At 46.1% G+C, this 16,106-nt stretch overlaps 1 protein-coding gene across 3 annotated transcripts; it reads right to left on the bottom strand.

Moving 5' to 3' along the window:
* Window positions 1-1,074: 1,074 nt before the first annotated feature.
* Window positions 1,075-9,518, bottom strand: OLIG1 (oligodendrocyte transcription factor 1). Of its 3 annotated transcripts, none has more exons than XM_033949906.1 (2): window positions 9,434-9,518; window positions 1,075-2,853 (listed from the first exon to the last, which is right to left on the bottom strand). In XM_033949906.1, the coding sequence occupies exon 2, from the start codon at window positions 2,479-2,481 to the stop codon at window positions 1,894-1,896; it is 588 nt and encodes a 195-aa protein (XP_033805797.1). In that variant the 5' UTR covers window positions 2,482-2,853; window positions 9,434-9,518; the 3' UTR covers window positions 1,075-1,893. The 3 variants fall into 3 exon arrangements, with proteins under 3 accessions (XP_033805797.1, XP_033805795.1, XP_033805796.1); XM_033949904.1 differs by lacking the exon at window positions 9,434-9,518 and adding an exon at window positions 9,243-9,427; XM_033949905.1 differs by lacking the exon at window positions 9,434-9,518 and adding an exon at window positions 7,820-7,916.
* Between the last annotated feature and the right edge of the window lie 6,588 nt (window positions 9,519-16,106).

Below are 16,106 nucleotides of genomic sequence, written 5' to 3'. Positions count from 1 at the left end.
CTATCTAATGTACCTGGAGCAATAGGGGGGGGGATTAGGTGACTTGCCCAGGGTCACAAGGATCAGTGTGGGTTTGAATGCACAACCTCAGGGTGCTGAGCCTATAGCTTTAACCACTGCACCACTCTAGAAATCAAAATGTAGTAAAAGTAAGCCAATTATTGTACAATAAAACCATTGTGACATCACTGATGAGGTTGGCTCTTAGGCATTATGATGTCACACAACCAGCTCTGGTTATCAGAGTCTGAAACTTTTCACACTATTTATTTATTCAATTTTCTATACTGATGTCCCAGAGGAGCTCGGAACAGTTTACATGAATTTATTCAGATACTCAATAGAGAATAACACGGTGACAAAATTCTTCACCGTCCCCGTCCCCGCGGATAACCGCGGGAAATAATCCCATGTCATTTTCTAGTGTCTATTTCAACCTCGGTCCTTCTACACCAGCATTCTTCAAAGCAAAGCTTGCGGGTCAGTGATTGTGCCCAATTATACTCTGATTCTTCCCTCTCTCCTTAAAGAATGACATGAAGATGGTTTCCCGCGGTTATCCGCCGGGACGGGAACGGTAATGAAGTTTGTCACTGTGTCATTCTCTGATACTCAAGCATTTTTCCCCCGTCTGTCCTGGCGGGCTCACAATCTTTCTAATGTGCCTGGGGCAACGGAGGGATTAAGTGACTTGCCCAGGGTCTCAGGGAGCCGCGTGGGTTTGAACCAACAAACTCAGGGTGCTGAGGCTGTAGCTTTAACCACTGCACCATGCTCTGTAATTCGATTCTCATTGCAGCTCAGGGATTCTCAGTCCAGTCCTTGGGACACACCAAGCCAGTCTGGTTTTTAAGATATCCACAGTGAATATGTGCAATGGATGCAGGGCATGCAAATTTATCTCATCGATATCCCTTGTGCATTGTTACGGTCTCTGAACGTATGCCTGTCACTTTCTTCTCCTGCAGAACCCATGTATCACTAATCCGTTATCTTTCTCAGTGTGTTTTGTAAAGAGCAATAATGATTACAGCAGATTGTATGGACGCAATTAGATAAACTTGAGAAAGCTAATTAGAAACCATGTGGTTTTATTTTTTATTTATCATTTTTAGAACTTACAATGGGCATCAACACCTGATGGGCTGCTGGTGCAATACAAAATTCATTTATTTCATAACAGTAATAGCCTACCAGTCTTGAACTTCTTAGCAGGCTTCCATGTCATACAGATAGCACCGACACTCAAATGCACTTAAAACATGATTATCACGAATATTACAGTTACAAAGACATTACTAATACACCTACAAGAATATCATTCACAGATCTCCAACTATTATTCGAAGACACGGTTTTAAAACCATGAGAATTACAAAATTAAAAAAAATATCCACATGCTTTCCTGTTTACTGGAGGAGCGAGTCAGAAGCCATCAACATTAAAAAGTAAAAAAAAAATTAGTCTCCAGTGCAATGAATCATTGTTCCTCTTATTTTTTCCTAATCTACAGTTTTTGAGAAAGCAAGGCACATAAGATCATCAGCATTTTGGGGCACAGACTTAAACAAGGTAACAGAATGATATGAACAGAGTAGCAAAGCCTGAAGTTTCATAGTCCTGAACTGTCACTGCAGCTGATGGTAAACAAAGCCGGTGTTTCGAGAATCAAACAGTACACTAAGCAGTTACGCAGAGAGCAATCCAATTTTCCTCTCAGGAAGATCTTTTAAGCGTACAAGTGGTGGAGGCACTGCATTTCTTTTTGTGGTAGGAAGGGAGGGCTCCTTTCTGCAGTGTTCCAGCCTGCCAGGGTCCCCCTCCCACCTCTAGGGGGCCCTGTTTCAGAACCCCTGCCCACACATGGTCTATACCCTGAGAGAGAGAGAGGCTTTACTTGGACAGTGGTGCCAGGGGAAGGAAAGCAGGCAGTCTGCAGACTGCACAGCCACAGAGTGCACCACCTGTCTGTGGCAGCTGGTACTGCGGGCGGCCCGGCTCTTCCAGGGCCACCGACAAGTATTTGTTGCAACGCAGCGGCTCCGGGGCCCCCAGAAAGACAGAGCCTGGAGCGGCAAAAAGGGGCAGCAGCAGGCGTGGGGCAGCGGGACCACTGAGCTCACCTAGGAGCCGCCGGAGTTCCTGCAGCGAGCTGCCCAGCAGCACAATATAATTGCGGGCCAAAAGCAGTGTAGCAATCTTAGAGAGCTTCCTCCCTGGTGAGCTGTGGCAATGGGCAGCAGAATAGGGCAGGATCACCTCCCGCAGCGCATCCATGGCTATGTTCAGGTCCTGCATTCTCCTCCGTTCCCGGCTGTTGATCTTGCTCCGCAGCAGTTGCTGCTCCCCCCCTGTCCCACCAATGTCTTTGGCAGCTCCAAGTTGCTCCTTCTCCAAAGATCCCCTGTTATAGCTGCCAGCAACAGTGAGTTCCGATCGGCTGGATCCCAACTGGACGTCTTCAAGCCCCATTCTCAACATCTTGCTATAGCTTCAAGGAAGGCAAGCTATGGGGCAAGGTCTAAACGCAAGCCACGTCCAGCTAGTTGAAGTTTTGCTCCCCGCAGGTTAGTGGATCTGATTATTTTAGGCAGGTTTCAGGGCTGGAATGAAGTCAGCGGAGTCCCGGCAATAATTCTTGGAAGTTGGTAATAAAAGAACGAGAAGGAGTCCAGCCCAGCTCCGCCACAGCAAGACACCTCTCACTGGCTCATTTCTGGCTTCAACCCCTGTATGCAGCACTAAGACCTACTACAGAAGAACAAGTCCTTTATTTAAGCCAGGCTTTGGTACAGCTTTTAAAAATTCAAGGACGTTCTTTGAAGATGAATGTGAAAGAAGCTCTCAGGGTTCCTGAAATCAAAAAAAAAAAGTAACAAGTTTCTGATTTTGAGAACAACAAAAAAGTGGACATTTTCTTCCACTCAGCTGTTCGGCAGTAAATATCTGCCTATAAATTTTTCTGTACTATTTTAATGCTTTTAAACTGCATCGAGTTTAGCAAACTATAAATAGTTTATGCATTAAGCACCAGTACTCGGCTTTCTAGGAACGTCCGGGTCGATATTCGAAGCGATTTAACAGACCAGAAACTAGAGAATGACACGAGGACATTGCCCCTGTTTCCGCGGTTAACTGCGGAAAACCATTTCTGTGTCATTGTTTAAGGAGAGAGGGACCCCTGGTACAGAATGGGCCCAGCCACTGACCCTCAAGCCTTGCATTGAAGAATGCTGGTGTAGAAGGACTCAGGCTGAGATAGCCACTAAAGAATGAAACTGGATTCAGGGAAGAATAATTTTTAATCTTTACAAAAATCCATCAATGGCCTCCACACATCTTTAAATTGGTTCATAGACAAAACCGCGGAAGACAAAGGCGCGCGCCGACAACTGAGCGTAAGACGGAGGCGTGCACCGAAGAAAATGACAGTTTTTAGGGGCTCCGACGGGGGGTTTTGTCAGGGAGCCCCCCCCCACTTTACTTAATACAGATCGCGGCGGCGTTGTGGGTGGTTTGGGGGGTTGTAACCCCCCTCATTATACTGTAAACTTAACTTTTTCCCTGTTTTTAGGGAAAAAGTGAAGTTTTCAGTAAAATGTGGGGGGTTACAACCCCTCAAACCCCCCACAATGCGGCGCGATCTGTATAAAGTAAAGTGGGGGGTTCCCCCCCACACACCCCCATCGGAGCCCCAAAAAACAGTTATTTTCTTCGGCGCGCGCCTCTGCACTGCGCTCAGTTGTCAGCGCGCGCCTTTGTCTTCCGCGGTTTTGACCTGACACCCTTTAAATTTGTTATAATTCCCTTTTTGGACTGCTAACGCCCTTTCCATTTTATATATATGACAAACAGAATTCCACCAGAAACAATAATTAAGACCGTTCCAATTTTTCCAATTGTAAATGATCTGTTGAATGGCAATCCCAGTTAAAATGAACAATAATTTGTTATTATTAGATGATATGTATGGAGCAGATTTCCATGCTGGCACCTCCATTACATGCAGATCTCTCTCATGTATATTCATTAGGGCTACCCTGAAAACCTGACTGGCCTGGGGGTCCTCCAAGACAGGGTTGGGAACCACTGGGCTAACCATTCCTGGGGCTTAATCAGTTTGCGGGGGTCTCAAAGTCCCTCCTTGAGGGCTGCAATCCCGTCGGGTTTTCAGGATTTCCTCAATGAATATGCATGAGATCTATGTGCATGCACTGCTTTCAGTGCATATTCAATGGGGAAATCCTGAAAACCTGACTGGATTGCGGCCCTCATGGAGGGACTTTGAGATTCCTGAGTTAGTGCCACTGAAAATGTCTAGTTAGCGCCCACCTTAAAACCAGCTATTTTGGGGACGTCTCAATGGCACTTAACCAGCCAAGGAAACTGTATAAACAGAACAAAATAAAACTCAGTCTTAACTTTAAGTGGTGCCCCATAGCTAGTTAAGTTCTGAATACTGCACGTAAAATTGGTTGTGCATTTAGCCGGCTCCACAAACCCGGAAATTCAATGCCAAAGCTGAACTTGGCCTAGCCAGGGGCCACCTCAGGGGACTGTGGCACCTCGAGCCAACTTTTGCATTTGCAGGCCATCCATGCCCATGATCCAGGAGCTCCCCCTCTATCTCAAATCTCTCCCTCCCCCACTGCTGGTGATAAAAGGTGCTAAAATCCCAATCCAGGATCTCCCTCCCCCTGACTGCAGAGGGAAGGGAAGAGAGAGGAAGACATGTTGGACAAGGATTTTGGCACCCTTTATCACTGACACCTTGGGCCAAAGCCTCACATAGGTGGAGCCAGCCTTAGGCCCAGAGTTGAATTTCTAGGAAGTGGTCATCGCCTTGCATTGGTTCTCACCCTGCACCTCCTCAACCTGCAAGCTGACCCCCACCCTATCTGCAGAACCACTGGTCAGAAACGATGAAAACAGCAATACAAATGTGGTTTTCCTAAGTGTTTTGTATTCCAGATACAATCCCAATACATTATAATGCTGCAATAGTATCAGGGGTAGGCAATTCCGGTCCTCGAGAGCCAGAGCCAGGTCAGGTTTTCAGGATATCCACAATGAATATGCATGAGATAGATTTGCATCTCAAGGAGGCAGTGCATGCAAATCCATCTCATACATATACATTGTGGATATCCTGAAAACCTGACTTGGCTCCGGCTCTCGAGGACCGGAATTGCCTACCCGTGGTACAGATGCAGTCACCTCTGGTATTTTGACATCTTTGATGCTGCACAGTAGTTTGCAAGAAAAACTTGGAAGATTAATAAATGCTATCGACCCAGTCCTCAGGACACACCCCAGCAAGTTTTCAGGATATTCACCATGAACATGCATGCGAGGGAGGGAGGAGATTGTGGCCTAGTGGCTAGAGCAGACATGGGCAACTCCGGTCCTCGAGGGCCGGAATCCAATTGTATTGTCAGGATTTCCCCCAGCGAATATGCATGGAAAGCAGTGCATGCAAATAGATCGCATGCATATTCGTTGCGGAAATCCTGAAAACCCAATTGGATTCCGGCCCTCGAGGACCGGAGTTTTCCATGTCTGGGCTAGAGCTACAGCTTCGGCACCCTGAGGTTGAGGGTTCAAATCCCACACTGCTCCTTGTGATCCTGGGAAAGCCTCTTAATCCTCCACTGCTCCAGGTACATTAGATCAGTGTTTCTCAACTCGGTCCTGGAGTACCCCCTTGCCAGTCAGGATATCCAAAATGAATAGGCATGAAAGAAATTTGCATACGACGCAGGCAGTGTAGGCAAATCAAGTTTATGCGTATTCAATGTGAATATCCTGAAAACCTGACAGGGAAGGGGGGGACTCCAGGACTGCATTAGATAGGCTGTAAGCTCACTGGGGCAGACAGGAAAAATGCTTAACACACCTTGTCCAAGCGGTATGTCAAACCCTATAGAAGAGAGCGTGCATGCAAATGTATCTCATACATATTCATGGTGGATATCTTGAATACTCGACGCAGCAGTGTGGGCCTAGAGCACTGGCATAGCGACTGCAGGAGGTGCTCGGGGTGGTTGTAGCCTCTCCCTCCGCCCCTTCCCTGACCCCCTGCCGCGCATGCGTCCTTTCCCCGTTTAGCTTCCCCCGGCATAAGCCGCATCTCCAACTTGCTGCCCGCACCAGCATTGGCTCTCCCTTGTCATAGGACCCGGACGTGACATCAGACGGGAGCACCGAGGCCAGCGTTGCTTCTCTCACTGGCAAAACGCTAGCGGTACGGTGGTAGGGAAGGCGGGGGGGGGGGGGCAGGTGGAGAGATGCTGGCACCGCCATCATGAGACAGCACCCAGCGTGTTCCGCCCCCACTAAGCCACTGGCCCAGCTGGGTAAGAGCAGCGGTCTCCCTCTTTTTGCCCCCCCCCCCTGTAAAATTACAGTATGGCTGTTTCCAAGCCATCAATCACATAAGGCACTGGTTCCCAAACCCTGTCCTGGGGGACCCCCAGCCAGTCAGGTTTTCAAGATATCCCTAATGAATATGCATGAGAGAGATTTGCATACCTGTCACTTCCATTATATGCAAATCTATCTCATGCATATTCATTAGGGATATATTGAAAATCCGACTGGCTGGGGGTCCCCCAGGACAGGGTTTGGGAACCACTGACTTAAGGAATCTCTATTGTCTGGATAAGTAAATAAAACTTTAATTGAAAGGGCAGCGCCACCCAACTAATGTCAGAGATGCCGTTACCCAGTTCTAGGCTGGAAACATTGTGGCCAGTCCTGGTTTTGAACTTGCATCCCAAAGCAGCGTGGGATTTGTAGTGCCCATTGAAATTGGTGCTGCAAGTCCTATAATGCAGTGGTTCCCAACCCTGTCCTGGAGGACCCCCCCAGGCCAGTCAGGTTTTCAGGATAGCACTAATGAATATGCATGGAGCAGATTTGCATGCCTGGCACCTGCATTATATGCAGATCTCTCTCATACATATTTATTAGGGCTAGCCTGAAAACCCAACTGGCCTGGGGGTCCTCCAGGACAGGATTGGGAACCACTGCCATAATGTACCAGAATGGCGTGGTTAGAAATCCAGGACTGCCTTGGTCCCAGCTATAAGAAGGGATGAGCAAGGAAACAAGAACCATATAAAAACATTCTAGATATGTTCCAATTCACACTCCACCAAAGAGTCAAAAACGATTCTTTACATTTTATACAGCATTAAAGTTATTATGGTTGGAACTCTTCAAATCTTGATTTAAGGAACTGTAGCAAATTCACACCTGTCTCGATAGCTTTAAAGCAGAATACTGGCAACCTTTCTAACCTCTTGCTAATCAAAGTACTCAAACTGTGCCTCTGGTGCATACAGCCACTATGCATGGGAATTAGGCCGGTGAAAAAGGGCAAATCATTAAGCAGTAAAAGTAGCGATTTTGCCTTTTCTATTTGCATCCTCTCAAGAGAAGTTGCAGAAAGAAAAAGACAGGCTTGCAACGACCCCTGTCAAAGCACTTTCCAAACTGCAACCCGGAAGTTCATGAAAACTGGTTGTAAAATTATTTACAGAGATGAATATCTGGAATGAATTAACCAGCTCCTTTCAAAAGTGGATGAAAAAAAAAAACTATCGTTAGGTGAGGTCAAGTCTTGTGCGAGATTGACTATAGGCTCCGGGATTTGAGCTAGTGAGAGACATCAGTTTGCTTTCTTGTGTGTCACGGCCTCACTACAGCGTCTCAATTAAATAAATATACTTTTACTATGGCGGTCACCGAGAAATCTGCGCAAGTCTCTCATAGCTTAGTTTAGGCTCAGTGAGATAAACTGGACATGAAAACATACCCCTTCCCCCAGTTTTACTCATCTTTCAAGACTACCAAGGGAACACGGTAAACTTTCTCCACTTTCTCCAAGAGCAGGTACCGCATCCATGACCCCCATTCCTACCTGATCACTCTGACACCCCCCCCCCCGGGGAACAGGGTAAACTTAGTCCCGCTGTTTCTCTAAGAACAGCTACCGTAGTGTCTCTAATGACCTCCATTCCTGCCTGATCACTCTGACACACACCCGGGGAACAGGGTAAACTTAGTCCCGCTGTTTCTCTAAGAACAGCTACCGCAATGTCTCTAATGACCCCCATTCCCACCTGAACACTCAGACACACATCCGGGGAACAGGGTAAACGTAGGCCCGCTGTTTCTCTAAGGACAGCTACCGCAGTGTCTCTAATGACCCCCATTCCCACCTGATCACTCTGACACCCCTCCCCCGGGAACAGGGTAAACTTATTCCCCTGTTTCTCTAAGAACAGCTACCGCAGTGTCTCTAATGACCCCCATTCCTACCTGATCACTCTGACACCCCACCTCCCGGGAACAGGGTAAACTTAGTCCCGCTGTTTCTCTAAGGACAGCTACCGCAGTGTCTCTAATGACCCCCATTCCTACCTGATCACTCTGACACCCCCCCGGGAACAGGGTAAACTTATTCCCCTGTTTCTCTAAGAACAGCTACCGCAGTGTCTCTAATGCCCCCATTCCTACCTGATCACTCTGACACCCCCCCGGGAACAGGGTAAACTTAGTACCGCTGTTTCTCTAAGGACAGCTACCGCAGTGTCTCTAATGACCCCCATTCCCACCTGATCACTCTGACACCCCTCCCCCGGGAACAGGGTAAACTTATTCCCCTGTTTCTCTAAGAACAGCTACCGCAGTGTCTCTAATGACCCCCATTCCTACCTGATCACTCTGACACCCCACCCCCCCGGGAACAGGGTAAACTTATTCCCCTGTTTCTCTAAGAACAGCTACCGCAGTGTCTCTAATGCCCCCATTCCTACCTGATCACTCTGACACCCCACCCCCCGGGAACAGGGTAAACTTAGTCCCGCTGTTTCTCTAAGGACAGCTACCGCAGTGTCTCTAATGACCCCCACCCCATTCCCACCTGATCACTCTGACACCCCCTCCCCCCCGGGGAACAGGATAAAGTTCAATAGTCCCACTCTTTCTCTGCAGCTACCACACCCAATCTCCCGAATAACCCCGTGACACACAGCAGGGGAGCTCAGCACGATGCCTCTTAAATATTCTCGCCCCCCCCCATCCCCCAATCTGAATCACTACTACTAGTTCTACAGCGCGTACGCAGCGCTGTACGGAGTCACACAGAAGACGGTCCCTGCTCGGAAGAGCTTCCAGTCCCACCCATCGGCTCTCTTGACCCCCCCCCCCCCGAAGTTGTCGATTTCATAGCAGACCTGTCTGCAGCCTCGTCCCCGGAGCCCAGCTGATGCCCGTCTGTCCACTACAAATAAAACTGCAAGGTCGCGCGCCTCAGGGAACTGTCCGCGTCGCCCGATTGGCCGAAACCCCAGGTGCTGCCGAGATCCGACCCCTGAGCCATTCAGCAGGTTTTTTTCACTCGTCCTCTCTCCCCTCCCGCACGGACCTCACTTGAGTGACAGGCAACCCGCACCAATAGCCTTCCAGTCCAGATCCGTTCCTGCCCCCTTTCTCCTCCCTCGGTGCACCCGAGGAGCAGCTTCCCCCATTCTTCACAAAATTCACCTGTGCTGTCGATTTAGGTTCTTCTGGACTGCTCAGAAGGAAAATAATATGGGTTTCAGTGTCCTGCTTTCTGGGTTTTCAACACTCAGATTTTTGGGGTACTTCAAAAAATTTAGGGGGGGCTGAGGGAAGGGTTGATAAGATGCTGTATATTGTGAGGGGGTTTCTCCTGATATAATTGCTGCCAGTTGCCAAACTGTTTTTTTGTTTGTTTTTTGGGGTGGGGGTTAATCTTTATTGATTTTTAATCTAAAACAGTGTCATACAAATGAACAAACAGTAGGTATTACATACATTACACTAATATCTATACAGGTAACATATATATCATTCAAGATTTTCAGTTATCCTACATACAATAATAACATAATATAACATAATATATAGTATAAGTAAAGAATAAAGTTACCCAAATGTCCCATCAATATTTATTCCCCTCCCTCCAACCCCCCACCCCCCATGGATGTGTAAAGGTAAATGAACAAAAGGAAAGATAAGATAAATATACATTATTATAATTGTACAAATTTAGTCAATGATTATTTGTAATTCTGCACTGTAGAGCTGCTTTTACTAAGCTGCGTTAGGGCTTTAATGCGCGGAATAGCACGCGCTAGACGCTAACGCCAGCATTGAGCCGGCATTGGTTCTGACCACATAGCACGCGCTAAAAACGCTAGCGCACCTTAGTAAAAGGAGCCCATTGTGTAAGATGTTAAATGTTTAAAGTCTTAATTTTTCCTTTTGATGAGCGAGCTTATGTTTAAGTTACAGGTATGAAAAGATGAATGCCGACATTTTAGGGCATTCTAAGATATTTAACTTAGTTTGGGGGGGTCCATTAACATTGTTATAGTTCTTTTAACCTTCTTTTATTGGTGTAATTCAGACTCATCCGAGAGGTTGGGCTTTTACTCCAGGAACTTGTCCAAACCTTTTATAAACCCAGATATGCTAAGCGCTGTAACCACATCCTCTGGCAACAAGTTCCAGAGCTTAACTATTTGTTGAGTGTAAAAGTATTTCTACCTATTTGTTTTAAAGGTACAGTACTGGTATTTCCATGTAACTTCCTCGAGTGTCCCCTAGTCTTTTACCTGCTCTACACCACTCAGGATTTTGTAAATTTCAATCACATCTGCCATCAGCCTTAATCTCTTTAGCCTTTCCTCAAAAAAGGAAAGTCTGGCAAGAAGATGATATTTGAGATGAAACATCAAAATCACCACATGCTGAACAGATATGATGGGTTTCAAATAGAGAATGACACGGGGACAAATTTTTCACCATCCCCGCAGGAACTCAGTTTCCCTGTCCCGCCCCAACGCACTTTGTCACTGTCGCTGTCTCTACCCCATTCCTGTAAGCTCTGTCTTAACCGCAGAAGCCTTGGACACTTATGATTGAGACTTGTGCAGATGAGGACAGAGCTTGCAGGAATGTGGCAGGGATGGGAAAATGAGTTCCCGTGGAGACAGGGAAAAATTTCTCCCTTTGTCATTCTCTGGTTTCAAACTCATTTTTAGAAAAATGGCTGCTAGGTTGGACTGTATTTGAGAGGATAGCCTAGTTCAGTATTTTTCAACCTTTTTACACCTATGGACCGGTAGAAATAAAATAATTATTTTGTGGACCGGCATCGGTCCATGGACTGGTGGTTGAAGAACACTGGGCTAAGTCGTAGGCCAGACCCCGCCCATCTCTACCCAATCTCCAACCCAGACCCCGCCCCCATAATAGTACTAATTGTAACACTATTTTTTCCATTCATTTTTCATAGAAACACACAATATAATCTTATTACAACACATAATGGTTAACCACAAAATTAAACTACACAAAGCACACTGACAGCAGACGTAAATTCTCAAAATTGACATAATTCGATCACTAAATTAAAAAATAAAATCATTCCCCCCTACCTTGGTTGTCTCCCTCCCTCCATGCTATGCCTTATCTCTGGCCTGCTCCTGCCTGGCCATTTTATGCCACCCCGGTGTTATATTCAGGCCGGCTCCCTCTTCCTCACTGATTCAGTGCATAAAGCTGCGGGCAGTGGCTCTTTGTGCGTCCCGTACCTCATCTGGAAGCCTTCCCTCTGACGTTGCGATGTCAGATAGAAGGCTTCCAGTTCAGGCGCAGGATGCACGAAGGAGCCGCTGCACTGAATCAGTGAGGAAGAGGGAGCCGGCTCGAAGATAATGCCGCACTGAGCGCACCGTGGACCGGCGGTTGAAGAACACTGTTTTGGGCCTGATGCATGTGCTGGCCTTGTGGACCGGCAGGAAATTTCTATGGACCGGTGGTTGAAGAATACTGGCCTAGATGATAACCCTATATGCAACTGATGAATCAAAGGTCTCGCAAATAACATGGCTCTTTCTTTTCAAAGTGTTTTAATAACGTGGGATCTTTTCTGAAAGGTACAGTATATTTGAAAATTCTCTGCATTTCTTCACCATTTTTCATTGGTGATCCTACTACCTCAGAAGTATGTGAAAGCTGTGCTTTGTTGACTCCTGGAGTTGGTTGTACGTATTTGTTTCAAATTCAGTAACTGGAGTTTCCCAGATGCAAAATTCTTTATTTTTAAGTTCAATTTTTTTTTTTTTTTTTTTTTAATTGAGTTTTAAACATTACAAAAACCAGAAAGCAAAACATATTCTAGTATCCATAATACACAATCAACCCTCCAACATAGGGCAATACGAAACTGAGTCTAAGGGCTCCTTTTACGAAGGCGCGTTAAGTCCTTAATGCGTGGAATAGCGCACGCTAAAATGCCCCGCGCGCTAGCCGTTACCGCCTCCTCTTGAGCAGGCATTAGTTTTCCAGCTAGCGCGCGCTATAGCATGCGCTAATCCGGTGCATGTCCTAAAAACGCTAGCGCACCTTTGTAAAATATGATTTACAACAGTGATATACCCAAAGACCCAACCACCAACCCCATTCTCTCATATAGACATAAAAGAATTACAATACACAATCAATCATATAATCAGGTGTTTATATAGTGTTTGATGGGTTCCCAGATTTTTCCAAAATGAGACCTATATGCTAAGTTCTCGCTCATGCAACAGGCCATATACAGACTGCCACTGTGGCTCTGAAGCCTCTATGAATTAAAAAAAATCTCAAGATATTAGACCTAGATTCTGCTTCCTGTTGTAGAGGAAAAGGGACCTCTTGGGACATTTGATGAATAAAGCCTTGGGTTTGAAATGTCATCATAAGAAAACTCATCCATGAGCAGGAGGAGGAGACAATGAGAAGAAATCCTTGCAGAAAATTCCTCTTCTTCTTGGGATGATTCTTTTTGGAATGTAAATAGGATTTGGATAATCCTCTAGATCCCTTTGAGGTTCTATGGCCTCAGGGAAGAAAGAGATAAATAATGTTCCCCCTTGCTGTTCTAAACTCAAAATGAATATAAGAGAGATTTATGGAATCAGGGAGAAATGCACTTCTGTAGATTGAGTTTGTGTTAAGACCTGGCCCTGATATGTTACACCTGGTAGATCTTTCCAGTAGCCCGTGACAAAGTCATTAAATAGTCTTCTGCATGAAAGTGTGCGGCTGCTCCAGGAGAGGTCGTGATGGGGAAGACTTGTCTGCCACTGTGCCTAGTACTGGTGTTGATGCCACAGGCTTTACCTCTTGAGACGGAATGGAGGGTTGTTATGCAGGAAGATAAAGAATTTAAGGATTGCCGTACTGGGACAGACCAAAGGTCCATCAAGCCCAGCATCCTGGTTCCAACAGTGGCCAACCCAGGTCCCAAGTACCAGGAAGAAAACCAAAGAGTACCAACATTCCAGGGCTGAGATTGTGATGTCATAAAGCCTCATTCCACCAATTCCTATGAGCCAGCCTCATCGGTGATGTCATAATGCCTTGATTGTCCTATATTTGGCTCACATAAGAACACAGGAATTGCTGTACTGGGACAGACCGAAGGTCCATCAAGCCCAGCATCCTGTTTCCAACAGTGGTCAACTCAGGTCCCAAGTACCTGGAAGAAAACCAAAGAGTACCAACATTCCAGGGCTGAGATTGTGATGTCATAAAGCCTCATTCCACCAATTCCTATGAGCCAGCCTCATCGGTGATGTCATAATGCCTTGATTGTCCTATATTTGGCTCACATAAGAACACAGGAATTGCTGTACTGGGACAGACCGAAGATCCATCAAGCCCAGCATCCTGTTTCCAACAGTGGCCAACCCAGGTCCCAAGTACCTGGAAGAAAACCAAAGAGTACCAACATTCCAGGGCTGAGATTGTGATGTCATAAAGCCTCATTCCACCAATTCCTATGAGCCAGCCTCAACGTTGATGTCATAATGCCTTGATTGTCCTATATTTGGCTCACATAAGAACACAGGAATTGCTGTACTGGGACAGACCGAAGGTCCATCAAGCCCAGCATCCTGTTTCCAACAGTGGCCAACCCAGGTCCCAAGTACCTAGCTATATCCCAAGTAGCAAAACAGATTCTATGCTGCTTATCCTAGGAATACGCAGTGGATTTCCCCAAGCCATCTCAATAATGGCTTATGGACTTCTCTTTTAGGAAATTATCTAAAACTTTTTTAAACTCTGCTAGCTGATTTCACTACATTCTCCAGCAATGAATTCCAGAGTTTAATTACACATTGTGTGAAGAAATGTTTTCTTTGGTTTGTCTTAAATCTAGTACTTAGTAGCTTCATCACATGCCTCCTAGTCCTAGTATTTTTGGAAAGAGTGAACAAGCAATTCACATCTATCCTTTCCACTCCATTCAATATTTTATAGACCTCTATCATATCACTCCTGAGCCAACTCTTCTCCAAGTTGAAGAGCCCTAACCACTTTAGCCTTTCCTCATTGGGAAGAAATCCCATCCCTTTTTATTGTTTTCATCGCCCTTCTCTGTACCTTTTCTAATTCTGCTGTATCTTTTTTTTTTAGATACGGCAACCAGAACCGCACATAGTATTCAAGGTGCAGCTGTACCACAGAGCGATCCAAGGGCATTATAACATTTTCATCTTTGCTTTCCATTCCTTTCCTGATAATTCCTAATATTCTATTTGCTTTCTTAGCTACCGCCGCACACTGAGCTGAAGGTTTCAACGTATCCTCAACGATGACACCTAGATCCTTTTCCTGGACAGTGAGTGCTAAGGTGGAACCCTGCATCCTATAGCTATAGATCAGAGAAGATAACGTAGAGGCTTGCACTATAACCGGAAAACAAATTAATGTCCGTCTGTATCCTGGATAAGATACTGCACAGAGAAAGATGCTATGTGGCAGTGGACTTCAATGGATGTGTAGCTAACTCAACTGAAGTGACTGCATCTGTAATATCGGACATTTGAGCCTTCTGTGCTGATGGCAAGGGACGTAGGACTTCAACGCTGCGTTCTTCTTGAGGCGTCTTGCCTGGCGTAGGTAGCACAGTATGAATGTCTGTCCGCTTGTGCTTAGGAGCAGTGCCTTGTGTGGGATTTCAGTTTAGCGTGCAGTCTGGTAGATCTGTGTGACTGCATTACAGAAGCCTGAACGGCAGGTGAAACTTCCATCAAATCAGATGGTCTCTGGTGCTGCCTCTTCATAACTGGATGCTTTAAGTCACTATGCAGGGTGTGGCATCAGCAGAGATGCTCACTCCTCTTTAATAATAAATACCCTGTTTCCCCGAAGATAAGGCAGGGCCATCAAATAAGACAGCCCCCCCTTTTTAGAAAAAAATGTAAAATAAGGCACCCCCCCCCCCCGCAAATAAGCCACCCACCGATACCTGCGCTTACCCGAATCGGGTGGTACGGTGGGTGACTCCGTGTGGTCCCTCCGTCTACCGTATTTGCCTCCATGGCTGCGTGCCGCGCCTCGTCATGAAGTGAAGAGGAAGAAGTGACAGGACTGCAGCGCGCGCACGTGACTCCGCGCAAGGAAACACAGGCAGCTTCCCTCATCCCTCCCTAACGGAGACTGCAGGAGTTTGTTCACGGGCAGAACATCCAAAAGTGAGACACGCAGACAGGTTTCTTTTGCTGTGAGCAATACCACTTACTGTATATAAAGCCTGTTTAAAATGCATACGGTATATAAACAATGGTTTCACATTGTCAAGTCCCCTCTGATGCTGCACTACAGAATAATCTCTTTACTGTGTTTCCCTGATGGAGAACATTGGGGACATTAAATGGTACAATATATGGTATGATGGATAACGGTGGCCATACACGGTACGATTTTTCGGCCGACCGATTCTTCAGCCGTCAAATAAGACAGCCCCCCCTTTTTAGAAAAAAATGTAAATAAGGCATCCCCCCGAAAATAAGCCCTAGAGCATATTTTGGCCTTCCAAAAAAAATAAGACAGTGTCTTACCATCGGGGAAACAGGGTAATAATAATAATAGCATTGAGATAAAGCAGTATATTTCTGCATCTCGATGGCCACAAATTTGGACTTGGAAGATAAAATGTACAGCTTCAGCATCTATGAGACAAACATGTTTGGTTTGTTTTTTTTGTTACATAGATCTTTTTGGACCCCTGTTAG

The sequence above is a fragment of the Geotrypetes seraphini genome, chromosome 6 (assembly GCF_902459505.1).
Source record: "Geotrypetes seraphini chromosome 6, aGeoSer1.1, whole genome shotgun sequence".
Taxonomy (NCBI): Eukaryota; Metazoa; Chordata; class Amphibia; order Gymnophiona; family Dermophiidae; genus Geotrypetes; species Geotrypetes seraphini.
The sequence above is the reverse complement of the archived record's forward strand: the minus strand, read 5'-3'. Positions and strand labels throughout refer to the sequence as shown.

Excerpts from the sequence above, each read along its gene's own strand:
- OLIG1 (XM_033949906.1), bottom strand. The coding sequence starts at position 2,481 with ATGTTGAGAATGGGGCTTGAAGACGTCCAGTTGGGATCCAGCCGATCG.